The sequence below is a fragment of the Tubulanus polymorphus genome, chromosome 10 (genome assembly GCF_964204645.1).
Source record: "Tubulanus polymorphus chromosome 10, tnTubPoly1.2, whole genome shotgun sequence".
Classification (NCBI taxonomy): Eukaryota; Metazoa; Nemertea; class Palaeonemertea; order Tubulaniformes; family Tubulanidae; genus Tubulanus; species Tubulanus polymorphus.
This window is the reverse complement of record NC_134034.1, coordinates 2,060,508-2,082,677: the sequence shown is the minus strand read 5'-3', so window position 1 is coordinate 2,082,677 and position 22,170 is coordinate 2,060,508. Positions and strand designations below refer to the sequence as shown.

The following is a 22,170-nucleotide window of genomic DNA, read 5'->3' as shown; positions in this document are numbered from 1 at the left end:
AACAGAAGCAACTTTCAAAAACTAAAAAAGTGAAAGAACAATATCACAAATTCAACGAAGATTTAGTGTTTTATTTCTCAGTGTATATTACATGTATATATTTACATTGACTCGTTTGAAAATAACGGTTAAAAAGATGTATCGTCTGCGATTGTATTGATTTTCAATAGAGGAACCATGAAGTTTGGAATGCTCGCAACAATTAGAGGACAGTAAACCATTTTCAGGGAACACAGACATAATACGGACAGTATAAGCTACATGCATGAGATAAAAAATTTCTGGACGGACATTAAAATCAAATCCAAACGTTCGTATATTGATTGTAATGTATGGATGAAATAAGATATCAAGTCATGCAAATGATAAAATATTCAATAAAAATCTGACTATTGACATGGAATTAATTGATTGTACATTAAGTTGTCATGTAATTAAAAGAATATCGACAAAAGATCAGTGTAAAACAGGGAGAAGAAAACATGATATATTTACTTTTTCTGAATGTATTTACATTTAAAATTTGACTGGCGATTTTTATAACACATGGACGGCTATTTAACAATTAACATTTATGTGGAATGAGAACATGAGCGACCCCACAGTTAACCATTTTAGAGACTGTTCCTGACATTCAGGGGACAGAATACCATTTTAGAGACTGTTCATGACAATCTGGGGACAGTTAAACATTTTCAGAGACTGTTCCAAACAATCAGGGGACAGAATACTATTTTCAGACACTGTTCCTGACAATCAGGGGACAGTAAACCATTTTCAGACACTGTTCCTGACAATCAGGGGACAGAATACTATTTTCAGACACTGTTCCTGACAATCAGGGGATAGTAAACCATTTTCAGACACTGTTCCTGACAATCAGGGGACAGTTAACCATTTTCAGACACTGTTCCTGTCAATCAGGGGACAGAATACTATTTTTAGAGACTGTTCCTGACAATCAGGGGACAGTTAACCATTTTCAGACACTGTTCCTGACAATCAGGGGACAGAATGCTATTTTTAGAGACTGTTCCTGACAATCAGGGGACAGAAAACCATTTTCAGAGATTGTTCTCGACAATCGGGGACAATCATAGTAATACAAATTTCATCTGTACAACGAACTAACTGTTAACAATGAGACACAAAGTGGACATTCTTAAAACATTTAACAAGTACTGACTTACTAACAATATTATTAATAATTATCTTAATAATGAATAATGATAATCTTATTATGATTTAAAACATGGTGGACAGGTAGGTAGGTAGATGGACGGCTTGAAGATGATGAATACATTTCAGGAAAATTGATCAATTTTCATCGATATATAAATTAATCATTAATCACGAATGAGCAATTAAAAATATGCTGTACAAATAATAGGTAAATGTTTGAAAAAATGACTGAATTACCCCTTCAATCCTCCTCATCTCAGAGAGTACTCCCTCCCCACAAATTTCAGAGAAGATAAACCCTGAAAAGACCAGTTCAACATATGTATAAATTTCATCCATATTTTTGAGGAATCATTGGTAGACAATTCCGGAAAAGATGGCTACTACCATAAAATGGCCCTATGACATCATAAATTATGATTTCAACTTTAAACACTTACAAAAATTATGTTTGCCTTCATAAAACCCCCTATGACATCATGGAATGAATATTTCATCTATAGACACTTCAAGAAAAGATGGCTGCCTCCATAAAACCCCCTATGACATCATTTTATCAATCTACAGACCCTTTAAGAGAAGATGGCGCAAGGATGACATCATCAAATCACCTATTAGTAATTTGATCTATAGACACTCTTAGAAAAGACGGCCCCCTACATAAATCCCCCTATGACATCATCAAATTGTCTTATAGTGATTACTGGTCCATAGACACTTCCAGAAAGAGATGTCAGCCTACATTAATGCAGTACATCAAATTGTCTACGAGCAATTTGATGTAATGCATTAATGACATCATGAAATTAGTAATGTCATCAGGGAACTTCATGGATGCAATGAACTATTTTATAATAACCCGATCCGTGTTATAGTGTCTAGTCAGCAGAAATATCTTTTGAAAGAACTTTTACCGGTGGCTTTATTTACAGAAAGAAAAAAAAATACACTCGTAAGTCGTCATTTTGAAAGTCAAAACATCGCTTACGTCGTCACGATTTTTGAGTCCCAATTTTCTATTTCCAATTAAATTCACTATGTGATATTTCGTCACTTGGATAAGTCGTCAATGCAACGAGGATAGATCTAGGATTTTTAGAATGGGTTGTAACTGAAAAGGGTGAGATTTCGCAATGCGAAGGCTACGAGTACAAAACATTGGTGGGAGTTCTGGTCGCCCTATCAAAGAAATTCAGAGCAGAAAGGGGCTTTTCCTGCTGTTATGAGGGATCATTTGGATCTATATTTCGTCTTTTTAAAGTTTTCTTTGCAAAATATATCTTTTCAGATTTTTTGAAGGGCACATTTTGAAGGGGCGGACCAGTCCACCCAGTGAACCCCCCTAAACCCGCCCTTGCGCAATGATCATCGCAGCTACGACGACGCTATTCTCACTGTACATCCCGAAATATACCTCCGGTTTCGAAAGCCACGAGCTTACGGAACGTCGAAAGACATTTTACGTCTGGCCTGTTCGAACTGTTGATTACCGATCAGTCCGAGGCCCGTGTTTTTATTACGCGCGGTCGTCGACATGTCGTAGTATCCGCTCTCGACGAGCGCGCCCTCGATAATCGACTGCATCTGTTCGTAGGTGAAACCGATGTCGGAGTCATCCGTCCCGGCGGCCGACGCGTCGCGACTCGTCTGTCGACTGAACTGGCGACTCGCCAGCGGAGATTCGACCAATCCGCCGGCACCGCCTGCTCCCAGCGCACCGACTGAGTTGAAATCGATGAGATCTTGTGATCCGGTCAGCAGCTACAAATATATAACCATAATGCGCATATAGTTTTACAGAAAAAAAGACATAGGCCCTATAGACACTTTAGAAAAGACGTCTGCCTCCATAAATCCCCCTATGACATCATCAAATTACATGATTATCATTTGATCTATAGACCCATTTTCGCTGCCTTTATGAATCAGACTATGACATCATTAAACAGTCCACCTATGATTTGGTTCATGCACTTAAAGAAAAGATGGCTGCCTTAACACATCCCCCTATGACATCATCAAATTGTCTACTTGTGTTTTAATCTAACGACATTTCCAGTTAGGATGTCTGTCTGCATAAATCCCCCTATGACATCAAATTACTAGTGATTTTGTCTGTAGACTCTTCCAGAATAGATGGCTGCCTTCACACATCTCCCTACGACATCATCAAATAACCTACCAATGATTTGATCTATAGACACTTCCAGAAAAGATGGCCGCCTTCACAGTTAAATCAAATTCATGATTTCATAGGGAGAGCTATGGGAGAAACCATCTTTTCTAGAAGTGTTAAATCAATACGTTATCTGATGATGTCACAGGGGGATTTATTCGCGATATTGATTACTTACTTTTTTCAGTTCGTTTTTCAAATTCAACGATGAACTTTGCGAAGTGAATAAACCTCGTTTAAACATCTCGATTGCGCGACGTCGCGGGTTGTGACACAAACTCGGCGGTAACTGTAGAAAAAACAAACAAACGAGCGTTAAACTCTGTTCCGGGTAAGTTGCCACTGTAATTTTCCTATCGGTCCGATCCCCGAGTGAATTGAGACTTTCGGTACATACCTGGCAAATATAGATGATTTTATGAAGTTGATTGAGCAGTTGTAAAATCGGGTCGGAAATCTGACGAACTTTGCGCGGCGATATCGTCAGCGTGGCCGTATTGGCGCTGCCTGAAAGAAACCGCGAATGAAGAGAATATGTTGAATTTTTAAGTACGAAAACGGTGAGGGATGGATTCATGTAATTAGTTAGCCCCGCTTTTTCAGGACCATTCAGGATCGATGAAATTCATTTATGAGAAATTCAGATTAACCCTTTCAGTGCTTCCCTTAAGTGCTGGAGATAATTCGAAAATTAAAAAAAATTTCCACCCCAGTGTATTGAATAACTGGCATACAGCTATAGTGCGTCTACACCGTGGTGCGGTGTATCGTTAGTTACTAGTATTTCACTATGTTTGACAGGTGCTGCCATCTTTCAATAGAGATAAAAACTAATTATTACATAATACACCCGGTGCAGTGTACTAGCGACTTATACACCGACTTATACACCGCATTGCGGTGTAGACGCGCTGAAAGGGTTAAACGAAAACTAAGATTAAATTGATATAGTTGCAGTGCGCTTAAGTGAATAAAATAACATTTCCTCAACATGCGGCGAATTATAAATGAAAATTCTAACTACCGGCAGGAAACGGGTTCTAGAAAGTAAACGTAAGTAATCGACGGCGCTGGATATTGGCTCATGAGAACAAAATATAGAAATTTAGTAGACTCCGCTCAATTCGGACCTTTAAGGACATCAGCGATATCCGACTTAGTAATCATATATTCCACATTGCGTCACAAACGAATATCCAAGTTCAAACAGATCCGACTTGAGCATTGTTTACTGTACGAATAAAATTCCTGTAAAAAGTGGACACAACATGCAACAAACCCAACAAAAACTCAAAACTTCGATCTACGAAAAAATCGTAATAATAATATCGTACATCGTGGGGGGGAAAAAGATTTAATAAAACGTAACGAGACAGAACTAAAAACTGAACACATGCAGCAGCAGCAGACGATGAAAATCTTACCGATCAAATTCCCTGAAAAAATACGGAGTACAGAATATGATACAATATTACCGCGAATTTTACGAAGAGACGATTTTGACATGAAGAGAAACAACACGTTCTGACGACGATGTAAGCACGTGCACAGGGGATCACTTTCATAAAACACTACTCACAACAATTCGATATTCGGAGCCACCCACTCAGGACAAGGAAGGCTCCAATGGGCATATAATTTTGAGATTCTCGAAGCCACCAACCACTAGAAAGGGATCGGCTCCAAATATCGTGATTTGGGTATTCCTGGAGCCAACCCATAAAGGAAATTGATGCCGATGGCTCGATGATTGGGGTATTCGCGGAACCACCCTATTGGAAATTGCGTGAACATGGCTTCTTATTGATTTTTGAACGGACAATTGAACCGATGATACCGCATAACCTTCTAGAGTTACAACGCAACTACGATGAACTCGGTCTGAAGAATATTCACATCGATACAAACTGTGACCAAACAGCAAACTTTCAAAAAGCTCTTAGTTTCACCCTTAAAAACATGGCTGAATTAAAACAGATTATCTACATTCATTAAACACTTACTCGGACGTGGTTTATTCGAAGGCGGATTCCTGCGTTGAGCGGTCGGTGATTCCAGCGTGTTCGTGCTGACCGATCGTTGAATCGGCGGGATTCTCGTCGCCGATTCGCCGCCCGCAGACGACGGAGGAGAGCACGTCGGCGCGTTCGGGGACGGATCCCCGGACTCGAGACCGGAATCGCGATAACTGGACTTCGCTGAAAATAAGCCGACAAAATTAACACGTATTGACTGATTATATTGAAATTGAATTTAACTAAATTGACCCATCAGCACTCGGGCATTTCACTATGAAGCGTCCATTACTCCTCAGAATATTTAAGGTAAAATCCATATTAAATTGAACTAAATTTCTTAATCGAATTGATTAGATTTATTCATTAACTATTTCAATCAATCAAATTCATCAAATTAATTTGATTTATGAATTGATTGATTTAATTGAGTTAAATCATACTTCTTAATCAGATCAAACAAATTCAATTTCTAAAATTAATCCCCGCTTTTTAACTAGACCACAATTAAGTTTCTTAATAAATTTGATAATTGACTCAAATCAAGTTAACTAATCCAATTAAATTAATCTAATTTCCTAATTAGCCGTATAAATCAAATTAAATCAAATCTAACAAATTCAATTTCTAAAATTAATTCCAGCTTGTGAACCTACCGCTTTCCGGAATATCCACCGATAATTCCTGTTCCCATTTCGCTCCTTTTTTATCGTTGTTCCTTTTCCGCGGCGTCGCCGGCGGTTTCATCATCGGCACGACGATGGTCGTCTGCTCGACGTCGTCGTCGTCTGCCGCTTTCAACGTTCCCGACATTTCCGACGACGATTTCGTCGAGCTGCCGCCCGCGCTGCTACCGCGGCTGCTGTTCTGCGAACTGCTGCCCTCGTCGTCGCTAACCCAACCTTCGAAGAGAAATTTAGAAAATTCTTTTCGAAATAAAAAATCAGTAATAGCAAGAACGAATCTCGTACAAATCTCGTTTTCTAATGAGTAAATGTATTCACTGTAGCGAAAGTTTTTGGGAGTTACATAATCCCCTCTTCTGTGCAAGTGATTTACATTTTGATTTTTGTATTTACATAGAATAAGAAATCATTAGAAATTAGAAATAAGATTTGTACTGTTCTTGCTACTATGGATCTCTCTGAACCCAAGATCTTTTGAAATTTGTGAATTTATAAAATATCGAGCACTTTTGGGCTTGTTTTGGCAGTTCAAAATCCAGAGTCATTTAAGGAACATTAAACTACCTGAAAATTTTCTTACCTTCTTTATCGTAATTATCAGCAGCGCCACCTACGTCGCGTCGTTTATCCTCGGGATACGCCGCCGCGACCAGGCCGCGCGCGTAGTCAACGGTACCGCTATCCGCGCGCGAGCCCCGCGTTCCGCTGCTACCCGATCGGGCGTCGGTGGCTGCGCGGCGTCGACGGGCGTAGTCACTCGCCGGGCGCGTACCGCTACCCGGACGCGTACCGCTTCCCGGACGACTGTCACCGTGACGACCGTCGAACGACTCGAGATCGGAGAAAACGCTGTTCGAATCGCTGAATTCACCGTCCTTCAAAAATACACAAAACATTTCACCTAGCAGTTCCAGAACAATTTCAGGGACCGATATCCAGAGCCACACTGAGACAGTTATATCGGGGCACTCTGGAGCTGAAACGGACGCTAAGTAATGCAAGTTAAGTTGGTCACCTGACATGATTAAGAGGTGCAAGAGTTTTTAGTATTCCGATACAAACTGCAACCACCCTGGACATCTAGAGAACTGCGGGCCTAAAAACTTCGTCTGCTCACCTGCTTTCGTATACTTAAGACACTCTAAACTCATTTAAGTTCTGTAATCTATCTAACAATTTATGACCAGTCTAAGCATACTCTTAGTTCTATTGCCAACCTGACAACTTAAGACCAGTCTTAAGAATTAACTCGACTTTTGGAATCACGACTGAAACTGGTCCCAACCGCTTGGATTTTTCATTCCACGCTCATTGTTGGTTTACCTTCAGACTCGACGCTCCGCCGCTGCTCGCCAGTAGTTTATCGTAACGTTCTTGCGACACGAGGAACAGCCGATGATAGTTCTGCATGTTTTTGTTCGCCTCGTAGTAGTGTCGTTCGGTGCGTCGTCGCTCGCGTTCCAGTCTCTTCTCCATCGAGATCTGCGTCACGCGCAACGCGTCCATGTGAACGAGCATCACGTCTGCTATCACACCGGCGACACCTACGATATCCGGCCGTTTCTCCGGATCAGCCATAATACAACTATCCAAACAGAAAAATACGTATTCATTTCAAATATTTCTAACCCGCGATGCGACTGTGGCAATTGAGCATCCACAAGGTGGCGCAGGGAGAAGTCTTGTACGCATAGTGGAAATTTACTGTGGCAATTGAGGATCCACAAGGTGGCACTAGTGAGTAGTAAGTCTTGTATGCATAGTGGAAGTTTACTGTGGCAATTGAGGATTCACAAGGTGGCGCTAGTATGAAGTCAGTCTTGTATGCATAGTGGAAATTTACTGTGGCAATTGAGGATTCACAAGGTGGCGCTAGTATGAAGTCAGTCTTGTATGCATAGTGGAAATTTACTGCGGCAATTGAGGATTCACAAGGTGGTGCTAGTAAGAAGTCAGTCTTGTACGCATAGTGGAGATGTTACTGCGGCAATTGAACATCCACTAAGTGGTGCTAGTGTGCAGGCACTAAATACTACACGATATACCATCAATACGGGACTAATTCAATTTAAATTCTTAAATATCTAAGATGGCAACTAGTCAGCTATATCAAGTCAGACTTCTTACCTTCTGATGGTGACTTTGATTTTGTCGGAGTATTCCGCGTCCGTTATTGGTTCGTACTCGGCTTCAACGATCTACGAAATTAAAACGAATGATCAGAAAAATTAGGAAGATTCGATGATGTCATAGGGGGATTAATAGAGACAGGCATCTTTTCTGTAAGCGTCTATATACCAAACTACCATAGTTTTAGTGACATCATGGACTTTATGAGAGAAGACATTTCTTCTGGAAGTGTTCATCGATAAATAATCACTTGAAGTTAGTTTAATGATGTCATAGGGGGATTTATGGAGGCAGCCATATTGGAAACGTACCTTTTTGACTAAAGAGAGCATATTGTTCCCGAAGAACGGCGGTTTCAACATACACATCTGATACAGTATACATCCGATCGCCCAGACGTCTGCCTTATCACCGTATGGTAAATTCTGAACTAGTTCCGGACTGAAAAACAACAATCGAAGACAGAATTATTGATTTAATCATAAATATAAACTTCACAGCAGATAGACCTAGACATGACACAATTATTCAGGAAGCCCGCTATTATTTGACTTGCTTTTTTTCCGTGACTTATTCCCTGATGATGAGTTAGGCTTATTTCGATATCTCGGAGCTGTCCTAAATGCCATCATCTGGATTTTCTTGGAGTCATCCACAAAAGAAATGCATATTTCCGACTGCTAGCGCTAGTATTTGGCTGTTGCCAATGAATGCGAAGTCACACTTACCAATTATAAAGCATAGTACCGACAACCGAAGTCATTTTACTGGAGTCTTTGCGTTTCTGTTTCGCCAGCCCAAAATCAGCTGCGTGAAAAAAACGAATAAATAAAATCCATTAAACTTCTCTAAATGCCGTTTTTCATCTAAGTTGCGAAATCTATAACTAACTGATTGTAACACGGTCTCCTTCTCCTAACATGATGTTATTCGGCGTCAAATCGCGGTGTAAAATTCCTTTATCTTTGTGCAAATAACGCAAAGCCAAAACCATCTGTTTTAAGAAAGAAAATATATATCATTCAAACTAGCTTATTTTCGAGCTTATCTTGTATCAGATGTAAACATAAACCCAAAACCTTTACAGGGTTAAATATAAGCTGTGATTGTGCGACCGGACCCAGGTTTTGGGCTTAGATTTAGGACAGACTCGTCGTACCTGAATAAATATGTTCCAAACTCGAGGCTCCGGGAATTTTTCGCCTTTCTCTTTCAGCGAATTGAAATGTTCGCCGAGCGGAGCTCCTTCTATCAACTCCATCACTATATACAACTTATGATCTAATGAAAATGAATAATGAAAATGATGATGACGTCAAAGGCGGATTAATGGAGTAAGACATCTATTCTAAAAGTTTCCATAGATCAAATCACTGACTGGCAATTTGATGATGTCACAGGTGAATTTATGGAGGAAAACAGCTTTCATAGGTATGTCCATAGATCAAATCACTTAGGTAAGTAGGTAATTCGATGATGTCATAGGGGGATTCATTAAGCGGAAGTAACCCCTGGGTACAAATTGACGAAAAAGTTTAAAGCTCAAATCAGTTAAGTTCGATATGTTGTCCTCATTGATATTAACGTGTGTAGACCAATATAGCGACTTAACCAAAAATATGAGTGAAACTTTTTCGTGAAATTGGAACTCGGTAATTAAAGAATGTCGTAAATGATGTCATAAGGGGATCGATAACGTACCCTCTACGAATGTTTTATGATAGCGAACGACGTTCGGATGTTTCAGCTGTTCTTTAACGATGTTTAATTCGTTCATCATTTCACCGATGCTCGAGTCTCGTTCTTTACTGGTTTTACCGCTAACCGCGACGTTCAACTAGAAACACGCAACATCACAACAATCATTGAGAGGATATCCCGCTGTCGTAGGGGGAATGAATGGGGGATTGAGAGGATATCCCGCTGTCGTAGGGGGAATGAATGGGGGATTGAGAGGATATCCCGCTGTCGTAGGGGAATGAATGGGGGATTGAGAGGATATCCCGCTGTCGTAGGGGGAATGAATGGGGGATTGAGAGGATATCCCGCTGTCGTAGGGGGAATGAATGGGGGAAGCCATTAGTTCTGGAAGAGTCTTATATCAATTTGATAATGTCACAAGGAGATTGTAAAGGGGCAGCCCAACCCTCTCCATCTACCTCTCCCTCTCCTGCTTCTTCTCCCCCTTCCTCTCCCTCTCCCTCTACATCTCCCTTTCCCTTTCCCTCTCCCCCTCCCCCTCCCTCTCCCTCTACATCTACCTCTCCCTCTCCCGCTTCTTCTCCCCCTCCCCCTCCCTCTCCCTCTACATCTACCTTTCCCTTTCCCTCTCCCCCACCCCCTCCCCCTCCCTCTCCCTCTCCCTCTCCCTCTCCCCCTCCCTCTCCCCCTCCCTCTACATCTACCTCTCCCCCTCCCTCTCCCCCACCCTCTACATCTACCTCTCCCCCTCCCTCTCCCTCTCCATCTACCTCTCCCTCTCCTGCTTCTTCTCCCCCTTCCTCTCCCTCTCCCTCTACATCTACCTCTCCCTTTCCCTCTCCCTCTCCTTCCCTTCCCCCTCCCTCTCCATCTCCCCCTCCCCCTCCCTCTCCCTCTCCCTCTCCCCATGCCCTCCCTGTCTCTCCCTCCTCTCTCTCTTACCTCTTTCATGGCGAGGAACGATTGCCCGGCGCTCCTTTTCTTCACTTTATAAACCGTACCGAAAGCGCCGCTGCCCAGTATCTCCAGCACGGCGTAGTCGCCGATGAATTTGGTCGGCGATTTATTGTGGTTCGTCGACAGGATGTTCTCCTCGATCTCGGCGATCGTTTCACGCTGCGACCGACAGAATGAGAAACAAACGAAAATGTTTAATATCGCTTACACAACTGGGTTCCAACGGATACGAGGATCGATGAAATACTGTGAAAATTATCTATTGATTCAAATATGCAAATACTCTTTACGTTTATGTATGCAAATTCTTGTTATATTTGCATATGCAAATTTATGCAAATTCTGGCAGGTCAAATTCTGGCATAGATCAAATCACAAGCAGGTAATTGATGATGTCATAGGGGGATTCATGGAGACAGCCATCTTAACTAGAAGTGTCAACAGATCAAATCCTGGGTAGAAAAATTGATGATGTCATAGGGGTTTCATGGAGGCAGACATCTTGTCTAGAAGGGTCTGTAGATCAAATCATGGGTAGAATCGATGATGTCATAGGGGTTTCATGGAGGCAGACATCTTGTCTAGAAGGGTCTGTAGATCAAATCATGGGTAGAATCGATGATGTCATAGGCGTTTCATGGAGGCAGCCATTTTAATAAAAGGGTCAGTAAACTGACCTGCAGTTTGTTGATTTTATCGACGAGTGGTTGATATTTAGCGAGGTCTCGTACGTAGTGTCGAACGTCGATGAACATCTCGTACAACTCCGGCGGGAACAGACGTTTAAAAAGCTGCCGATTGCGTTCCATACTGAATAGAAACCTCAACGCGCGAAATGCATTTTTCTGAAAGGAGAAAATAATACGAAATTTGAGCTTCGAGTTAAAATTATTGAAAATAACCGACTTTCTAATTGGGCCTATCGGTCAACTCTAACCCACCAGCTGCTAAAACCAATCTAACCAGAGATTCTAAACTGAATCTAACAAAACCCGAGGCTGCAGTTGCTCAAAAGTCGGTTTCAGTTAACCAGTGGATAGTGGACATAGTGACAGTTCATTGTTACTATGGCGTTTATCCGCCGGTTTTCTTTAACCAATTTTTTTCAGCAACTGCAGCCCCTGCGCTAAAACGAATGTGACCAGATTTTCAATTGAATTTTACGATCGAAACCAATTTTTTCAGATTGAGAAATATTTTTTTACCAACCTTAATCCGAATCATAACAGCCTCGATTCTCATAAGGGATCATACATTTATTACGTCAACATTAGGAGGAGGGGTAAAAGTAGAAAAACGATCCCTAATTCTAACAACCCCGCCGCCCTTTACGCCCGATTCTCACAACTTTAACTTTCACAACGATCTACCGACCTGTAGAGTTTCCGTCGATTTTCTATCCGATATTTTGTCGTGCGGTAAAATCAGGCGTCCGATCGAGAATATTCCGTTGGTCTGTACGATCTGCTGAGCGTTAGTGTCGTTCAGTACGAGTTCGGTCAACGCGGCGCAAACTGCCGACTTCAACGAGTAAACATGCTCGAAATCGTCTCCGCTCTGAATTAAAACGACGTAAAAAGAAATTTTTAATTTTTCACCCGAATCGAGGCGAACGGATAACAGGATAAAAACCCACTACGTAGAAATTAAAGTGATTTCAAAATCGAGAATTTATTTATTAAAAATATGTAAAATACACGACGTTTCAATCTGATCGAAACGTCGTGTATTTTATATCTTATATTTTTTTTCTAATAAATAAATCCTCGATTTCAAAATTACTTTAATTTCTACATAGTGGGTTTTTATCTTGATGTCGCAAAATTCTTTTTCTTATTGAATCATATCATTATTATTATTATTATCATTATCATTTTTTATTTTCTACTATTACATTTATTATTATCCACTTACGAAATCAAAGGAAACTTAGTTAGTCCACTTATTAGTGACTAATTTATTGGAATGAATTTTAGGGTTCAATAGAGTATTTAGCTAAAGTTAATTAGCTAGTCTAAATTTAGTTAGTTCTAAGTTAGTCTAATTTATCAGCAGTTAGTATCTGTGCTACTTAAGGGTCAAAATTTACTTCGGGCAGGGGGGAATTGTCCTAGAATACATTATTTTTTATAATATCTCGGAGTTTTTTGCAAATTATCGCCGCCCTTAGAATATTGCTAAAATCTCCTTTTCTCTTACGATGTCCAGGGACGCTTTTCTGAGACCAAAAAAAAAACTGAACCAAGCTCCAAAGTAGTAAGTTCAGAGTTTCAATATTGGGTATTGAAATTCAACTTTAAGAGTGACGCTTCAAATACCAGAACTGTGGAGCCATGTCCTCGATCGATGAGTTTTTAGTAAGCAGTAATAGATGGCTACCTCCATAAATCCCCCAATGACATCATTAAGTTTATGGGCAGTCAGGTCTAAGTGAGTTCAGTACAAAGTTAATCCGTTAGTCGGTTCAGTACCGGTTGAAATAGGTTTAATTTTTTCTATATCAAATAAGTCTCCACAAGATAATAAGATAATATACGCATTTTTTGTACAGATTTGACACAGAAAATGATGAAATCTATGCACGTATTACATAATGGATATAAATACAGAGCGTATGATGATGTCATAATGGAAAGAATTAGAGATTATTACTGATAAATTCAGCTGTTCACGACACGATAAGGATGTTAGGTTTAACGACTTAAATACTTCTTAAACTAATCATTAAGTGTTATAAAGTTAACAGACACTTTTACATCTCGCGTTTTAAGTCAAGCGGTCAATTGTGATCATATAATTTCTTCGCTCACCTTTGATTTTCGTTTGCGTTTTTTAAACTTTTCAACCGTAGTTTCCGGTTCCTAGATTTCAATAGATTTCCCACAAGCGTGATTTGATTGGCCATTGAACTTATGATTCAAAAATAACACATCCCGATTGGCTAATAAACTAATGCTATTCGCAAAATGAAAAACAAACGTCTCTGATTGGCTCATAGACTAATGATATTCATAAAATTTAAAAATAACCTCTCCTGATTGGCTCAATTACCAATGATATTCATAAATTGGAAAATAATGCCGCCTGATTGGCTTGTATACTAATGGTACGATAATACCACTTCTCATTGGCTAGCTATAAAATTACCTCTTCTGATTGGCTGTTTACACCGGGATTGAAATGAGAGCTATTGGACGAGGGTAGACGACTTTGAACGGCGGAAGCACTGGTCGCCGGGTTCAACTGGTCGGCATTGTTGAATGGACGGTCACTGAAACCACAACCAAAGAAAATACTGTATCAAAAGTGGAAAAATTTCAATTTTGACCAATAGTCGTCGCAAAAACTCACTGTAGTAAAGCAAGTAAAAGTGGAATTCCACCCATGTTGCGGATGTCGTTGCTGGCGTCTTGATCCTCGGCTAACTGCACGATACACCAAACAACATTCCACAACAATTTTACGTTGTCGCTATGCAACAAACTCAGCAGTAACGGTATACCGTCGTAGATTTTGACGAGCTCGCGCGGTTGACTGTCGGCGCACAGGATTCGCAACAAATTACCGGCGAGTCTGAAGAAATTCATAAAAATAATCAGGGTCCAGATTAATGAGAAAAATTTACCAAAATTCTTTTATCGACGATTGGTTAGTTCATGTTTTCAACAAGTATAACAATTCAAACTTTTTACCACTGACTTATCAATACCCTAAAGTGCATAAGATCATTTGAAAGTTTATAAAAAAAAATCCACCCGTGTTTTGAATATCGGGAATACCACTATAGTGCGTATACACCGCGGTGCGATGTATCACTAGTCACTGATATTTCACTGTGTTTGACAGGTGCTGCCATCTCTCAATAGAGATATTTACCCCGCAGTGCGGTGTACTAGCAAAGTTCATCACCGATTCATACACCGCACTGCAGTGTAGACGCACTGAAAGGGTTTAAAGTTGGTTACCCCGCAGTGCGGTGTACTAGCAAAGTTCATCACTGATTCATACACCGCACTGCAGTGTAGACGCACTGAAAGGGTTAAAAGTTGGTAAAAGATGATAATTGACATGCGGACAATTAAAATCGCGCATTGGTGATTATCTGATGGTTAACTGTAACAAACATTCAGCGGGTCGCTGAACTTCTGGCGTACTCACTTTTTCGAGACGTTGTCGTAGTCTTGCATTATTCTGAGCAGCGATTCGACTGAGTTCAATTCTCCGATCTGAATTCGCGGCTGTTTACTGTAAAACAGTAACAACAATCATTTAACCTTACAGCGTTACTGATCAACCGTGTTACGGCTAGCTGGACCAGCGATAAAAAACACCGACTGAAAGCTAGCTTGAAGGGCCGAATTCGGTTTTCGTATCTAGTCGACTAGTGGTCGGAACTAATAACCGAATTGGCTCAATTTCCGAACTATTTTCGGAATATAATTCCGAATGACTGGCATCCGGTTTGACTTAGTTTGACTATGGTCGACTAACTCAGAAAAACCGAAGTTGGCCAAAGCTGTCTATCAACAAAATCACTACTGAAATGACTTAACGACTACTGGAATGACTTCTTGACTTAATGAAAAGTGAAATGACTAAATGACTACTGAATTGACTAACCTTTGAGCGAGGCTGCTCAGCGCGTGTAAAGTACAGTGTAAAACGATGACGTCGTTCGCAGACAGCAGTAACACTAATGACTTGTGAGCGCCGCTAGCGATCACCCAGTCACGCTGATCGACTATACATGAGATCTTCTGGAATATATCTACGTACAAAAAAACAACAACATTTCAAAAATATAATAATAATTATAATAATAATAATAATAATAATAATATGTTTCTTATATAGCGCTAAATCAAGCCAGGCTGCTCAGAGCGCTTTACATTTTTCGGTATTATTACCCCGGCCAATTTTATACTCAGTCATCTCTCCCTGGGGAGAAGTAACACCGAGCTGCTAACAAACGCTCAGGAATATATCTTATGTACTCAGAGCCTGAAAGGATCGAGCTTTCACAGTGTTGGCTAGTCGACCACTTCCCACCAATTTACAAAATCCCTGAATTTGTCCATGAAATAGCACGAAATTCCCTGAGCGATTTCCGAGGAATTTTCGGGTTTTTTTCTCGACTTTTTTTCCCGACTTACTGGTCATCTCTTTAAGAATGTCGAGGACGTACGCTCCGTCGCCGTAGAACAAGTAACTATCGGTGGCTTTCTGGAGGTGCTGCGAAGCGCGCGCGAAAAAAAGAAAGAGCGAAATGTTATTACATGCAAATCGAAACAAATCGCTTGCAACCGATCAGGAATATTACACAAGTATCCGAAAAACCATACAAGCGATTACACTAAAAACCTCATTTTCTAATGAGCAAATACAGTTTATTAGGGAGACCCTCTTTATCAAAGCGCAACAACCCTCTTTAAATCAACAATTATTTCAAAACGGCTCATCCTTTATCCTAAATGTATTCAAATAATTAGCTTGTAAATAAATACTTGGTTTGTAATTAGCTTAGAATTTAGCGCTTGTAATTTTGTAACTTATGTTGTATATAAACCTGGGCCCAGTTCCACAGTTCCGAGTTAAGATTTAACTCTGAGTTAAATCTTTGAAAATGAACTAACTTTAACTCAGAGTTAACTCTAACTCACAACTGTGGAACTGGGTCCTGTAGTTTAATCATTTGATTCACTTGTATTTCACCTGATGAGGGGATATGATCCCGAAAACGTTCGTGTCAATAAACTGTATTTACTGATTAGAAAATGAGGTTTTTAGTGTTATCGCTTCTATGGTTATTCAGATACTTGAACTCTCTTCCTAAGATCTATTAGACATGCGTTTAGTAGTAGTACCTGAGCTAGGATTCTAACGGCCGACAGGTCGTAGAATTGCGTCTGGTAGAATTTATCTCGTAGATATATACGCAAACAAACGAGAACGCGTAGAATATTCTCAGACGGAGCCAATTCTATCCAATCACTGAAAACATACATAAACGTCAGTCCGATGAGACGATAAAGTGATGATGTCATAGGTGGATTTACGGAGGAAGCTATCTTAATAAGAAGTGTCTATAGATCAAATCACTAGTGTAGGTTATTTGATGATGTCATAGGTGGACTTATTGAGGCAGCTATCTTTTATAGAAGGGTCTAGTAGACAAACTGATGATGTCATAGGGGGATTTATAGATAAAGTCATCAGTCCATGAATCAATTCGATGATGTCATAGGGGGATTTATGGAGGCAGCCATCTTTTCTGAAAAACCTATATATCGGAAATGAAGGAAATTTTGATGATATCATAGGGTGACTGATACTCACTGGTTGCTGAGACGATGTTTTATCAACGCGATGAACAACTCTTTCAGATGTTTGTGATTGACATTCGCCGACAGCTGACGGTCGCCGTGGTAACGCACGCTGAACCGTTCCAGAGCGGACGCCTCGGTCGCCGGACCGGACTGCGTTACGGATTTCGGCTGCGGTACGGGCCACTGGAACGATTTCTGGTGCCGACTGGCGGCTGGAAGCTGCGTGAGATGAATGGACGGTAGCTGCTGCTGCTGTGAACAGTCGACAGGTGCGCTGATTAAACTGATCAGTTTTAACAAATCCCCGAACTCACTGAAAAAATATAAAAATTCACGATCCAAAATTTGTGGTTAAATTTAAGACCAGTATAAGTCCATCTTAGTTTTATAGCCTTTTCTTTCGGTTAAATTCTTCAGTCTATTAACTAAACCCCCAAAATTTAGACTGGACCCTGATAAGAGGAAATTTCTGTTTCAAAAGATGGCCAATGGCGGCATCGCTGCCGCAAGAAACAAATTCAAAAAAAATTTGAAATTCAGCCCCCGGTTCCAGTTCTGAGAGGGCTATTTCATACGCATACCCGCCTTCTCATTGGTTCTGATGGTGGTGGTGGGAGGGGCTATTACACATACCTGTCTCCTGATTGGTTCTGATGGTGGTGGTGGTGGGAGGGGCTCTTGCTCGTAGAAGGCATCGTTATTTCGTGTTGAAACTCTTCACAATGGACGGAATGGAGACATAATATCACAGACGGACAGACGAGCGAGCTGGGAAAACTGGCTACATAATTCTAGTCGATCGTTGAAATTTTCGATGAATTACACGCGTATCTGAAAAATATTCAGAAACTGAATCTCGAACAAAAAAGAGCACATTTCACCTAAACATAGGGCCTACAATTAGAAACTATCATTGCTGGTAAAATACCAGTGCACTTTACATAGGCCTAGACTTATACTGAAGAATAAAAGTGTTTATAATGTGAGATAAATTATTACAGTGAAGAAATGAGGGTTCACAGAAAGTGCAACAACAAACGCATTCACTTTCAATAAAAAAAAAATGTCATTGATCCTTTTGTTCATTATACAGAAACTCAGAGGTGAGGTTTAGTCAGCTAAACTCAGTGCAGGCCGCGCTAGTCTTTATGCGTGTTTAATTTGATTTTGAGGTGAAATTCTCACACCGTTGAATAATTAAAACGTTAAAAATGAATTTATTCCAATTCTATGGAGTGAAACTAAACCACGATCTATCGGACCCAATTCCAGTTCTCTGTGTTTGACTCGGGAACACTTTTAATAATTAACACAGTTAAACAATCTAGCAATCTCAACAAATTTCTCTGATTTTTAGCTTATTCTACAATATTCCCCGACAATTCCCTGACTGTTTTAAAGAGAAGAAAATCCTGATTTCCGGGTAAGTGGCGCCACCCTGAGGAATGTTTTAAAAATGGGGATCCGGGTATTTTTCAAATTCCTAACACATTACAAAATTTTTGAAAGTACTCGAGTTGACACTGTACAGAAGAATGTACAAAGACTAGTACCGATGATTTAGATAAAATATTCTGAATGCCGATACTATCACTGATTAAATTTGACAAATTCCCCGCGAAGCGATTTTGTTTTTCGCACTTTCATGCATAGTAGGCAGTAGTAGAGTTGTGATCAACGTGCGCAAGTGACACCCCCAGACACATCAAAACATCGGCACAGTTTAATTAAAGGTGAAAACAATAAGGTTTCCCCCGCAATGTCAGACGGCTAAAGAGGTGGATCGCAAGTAGGCCTAATACCAACCTGGGTCCTGAATGACAAGCCTGGATTCGAATGAATTTTAGAATTGAATCTGTATTGAAAGCAATGCATCGGCGGTACAATGGTAACTGTAGCTTCCATAACAATAACAATATCACGAAGTAAACATTATTAAATTAAACATAGCAGTTCTATTGGGTGGATGATTGCAGGCTCATACAGCCAGGATGGCATACACACAGGTGTTTAAATACCGCTATACAAATACATCACATTCATCATCAACATAGAAATAGCTTCATTACAAATAAAGGAGAGACACAGTCCGCTCAAACTTGTTTATATCATACCAAATCGAGTCCAAACCCGCCCGGACTTAAATAATAGACCGGTTGCAACGTTCTTTTCTAGAAGCTTAATGGACTTAGACCGTAGGGACAAGATCTGAGGGTCTAAGCAGCCAGATCTCTACTCAGAGTCCAACTTTTGAGAGCCCATTGGGAAAGGGAAAATCATTAGACAGGTCTTTGTGTTGTTGCCTGCGTGTGGCAGTTTTATGAATGGAAGCCAGGTACGGTCAGTAGCATACACGGCTCAGCAAGGCTCATTATCTATCGTTGAATTAAGCAGATGAATTGATATCGATATGAATCTAATTAACGAATCTGACAACAACATCATCACAGCAGGGACCATCTCAACGCATCTATGAATACAGGGGGGCATCCCACAAGCTTTACGAGAGCAGTTCCTTTTGAAAGGGTAAAATGACTTAGCACGAATGCATCTTTTAGTATATTTTGTTGGAAGTCAAATGATTTATGACTAGAAAAAAGGGCATAAGGCATCTGAGGCCGATTCCATAGAACTGGGACATCGGCCACCGGTTAACTCCAAATGTGGTCATGAACTTTACGATTGGTCTTACGTTGTTAAATTGGCTATACGACTAAGATGGTCTTAGACTAATTGTAAGTCCTGACTTATGGCACTCGCCCATGTAGATCAGTTGTAGAACCAAGACTGGCTTTTAGGGGGGGGGGGGGCTTTTACATCTGGCTTTTAGATCTGGACATACGCTAGGCCTGAGCTCAATACAGCATATCGATTAGGTCTACTTTGTTTTCCTAGTCTCAAATTGCATGGCCATTGAAATTTTTAAAAACTTGAAATTTTTTTTTTTGGGGGGAAGGGGGCTTATCTTAAAAATGGGACTTGTAAATGTAAGTTCCGAGAGTGGTATAGACCTAGCTAAGAAAGCATTAATGATTTCACCTGCTCAGGTAATCCATTATTGACAATCAGCCGGAGAGCACTTTATGTAGGTCTGCTATCCGTGCGTCGTGTAACTAATAGTAGTAAATCAATAAACCTTGAATGAGCAGATACAACATCAGTTTTATAACCCTTCCGTGAGGTCAGATAGATAGTTACCTCCGTAATTACTGAGAGTAGCAAAATCTCTTCTCATCTTAGTCATAGAACACCTTAACCCGTTCAGTGCTGACTAATCAATACCCTAGAGTGCTGGAGATAATTTGAAAATTCTAAAAAATTCCACCCTAGTGTGTTGAATAACGGGAATATCACTATAGTGCGTCTACACCGCGATGCGGTGTATCGTTAGTTACTAGTATTTCACTATGTTTGACACGTGCTGCCATTTTTCAAGAGAGATAATTACTAATTACTAATTACATCAATACACCGCATTGCAGTGTACTAGCAAAATCTATCATTAATTTATACACCGCACTGCGGTGTAGATGCACTGAAAGAGTTTAGCCTACTGGCTAATAACGGGCTGTAGTTGCTCAAAGGTTGGTTAGAGTTAACCAGTGGATAGTTGACGTAGTGAGAATTTCAAGTTCATTGTTACTATGGGATCTATGGACTGGTTATCTTTAACCAACTTTTGAGCAACTGGCTTATACCCCTTCCCTAATTTACCTATGCCTACCTAATTGTTGGTGCTACTTATGCCTCAATTTACCTTGCCTCAAGATAATTGAGCTGAGTCGATTGCCTCACTGGTGGTGTATCACGCAGGCCCATAGCCAGCTATTTCTTTGGGGGATTTGATTTTCATGAAAGTGCCACTTTTTTTTATGAAAGTGAAATGTTTTGTAAAAGTGCGGCCCGCCAAGATCAACCTTATCTGTAGAAGCCTGATTTTAAACTCTTTGATTAGTCAGTAACTTGTCTGTGGTTTAGTTTCGCGATCGGATATTTTCCCAAACCACATAGGCTAATGAATTCCTTACCACAGATTTTATCTATAATCTAAATTGCTGGTATACAGGTATAAGCCCATCCAATTATAAAAGCTAAACCACCAATGATTTGGTAAGTAACTAAAATACAGTGAACTCGGTCTGAAGAATATTCGCATCAATACAAACTGTGACCGAACAGTGGCGACTTTCAAACGCTCTTAGTTTCACCCTTAAAACACTAGTGTTTCTTCACGCGACTGCTGTGAATACGATTGATTTTGAACAGATGATTAGGGCTTTACTCATTACTGCCTAACTTTCTTATACTATAGCGTTTAATAATCATCTACTACGATGAACTCAGTTTGAAAAATATTCACATCCATACAAACTGTGACGACTACCACACACTCTTATAGTTTCACCCTTAAACACATGCCTGAATACAAACTCGGCTCGTAACTGTGAAATTTTGGTGACTAAAAAGTAAAATGTGTATTTATTTCTTTCTTGCTTTTTGGACTTATTTCTTTCTTGCTTTTTGGACTTGACCTTGTTCGTTGTTGTTGACCAAAATGACCGTTTATTTATCAATTTTGCATATAGAATACTCACCACATTCTGTCCCAGTAGTTAATAAATCCTCGCTGTTAAAATCCGGGCTAAGATGACTAATTAAGACGCACTAATTAAGAACCGTAATCCAATTACACCACTGCAAGTGCAAGCGTTACCGTGCGTGTTTACTCTGCCGCTTCAGCGCCACCATACAACTGTCAAATAGTGGGTTCGAATCCCAGATTTTCCACTCGAAAGCCGGTCCTTATCGTTTTCGTAAATGATATCAAAACGTTATACAAAGTCATATGAGATGAAATGGAACTAAGACTACCAGTTTTGTTTATTAGAAATGATTGCTTTTTCTCAATTTTTGCAGTTTATTAGTGCTGCCATCTACATAAATTTCAGCTTGAGATTTCAATTCTAGTCCTAACCATAATACTAACCCAAACCTAG

General features: G+C 40.2%; 1 protein-coding gene across 1 annotated transcript; it reads right to left on the bottom strand.

Annotated features, from left to right (window-relative positions):
- Positions 1–70: 70 nt before the first annotated feature.
- LOC141912361 (serine/threonine-protein kinase Nek10-like) lies at positions 71–22,038 on the bottom strand. Its single transcript, XM_074803621.1, has 25 exons — positions 21,769–22,038; positions 17,807–18,004; positions 17,184–17,486; positions 16,712–16,838; positions 16,001–16,079; positions 15,468–15,615; positions 15,006–15,092; positions 14,199–14,420; positions 13,995–14,118; positions 12,222–12,404; positions 11,525–11,692; positions 10,833–11,006; positions 9,891–10,026; positions 9,349–9,470; positions 9,081–9,183; positions 8,918–8,996; positions 8,501–8,630; positions 8,187–8,257; positions 7,383–7,644; positions 6,640–6,934; positions 6,030–6,275; positions 5,362–5,556; positions 3,756–3,865; positions 3,537–3,647; positions 71–2,943 (listed from the first exon to the last, which is right to left on the bottom strand). The coding sequence occupies exons 2-25, from the start codon at positions 17,866–17,868 to the stop codon at positions 2,620–2,622; spliced, it is 3,861 nt and encodes a 1,286-aa protein (XP_074659722.1). The 5' UTR covers positions 17,869–18,004; positions 21,769–22,038; the 3' UTR covers positions 71–2,619.
- Between the last annotated feature and the right edge of the window lie 132 nt (positions 22,039–22,170).

Coding starts and splice junctions, on each gene's coding strand:
- LOC141912361 (XM_074803621.1), bottom strand. CDS start 17,868: ATGCCTTCTACGAGCAAGAGCCCCTCCCACCACCACCACCATCAGAAC. Junction 9,184..9,348: donor TTTGGAACATATTTATTCAG/GTACGACGAGTC, acceptor TTCTTAAAACAG/ATGGTTTTGGCTTTGCGTTA. Junction 5,557..6,029: donor GGTGGATATTCCGGAAAGCG/GTAGGTTCACAA, acceptor GCTTATTTTCAG/CGAAGTCCAGTTATCGCGAT.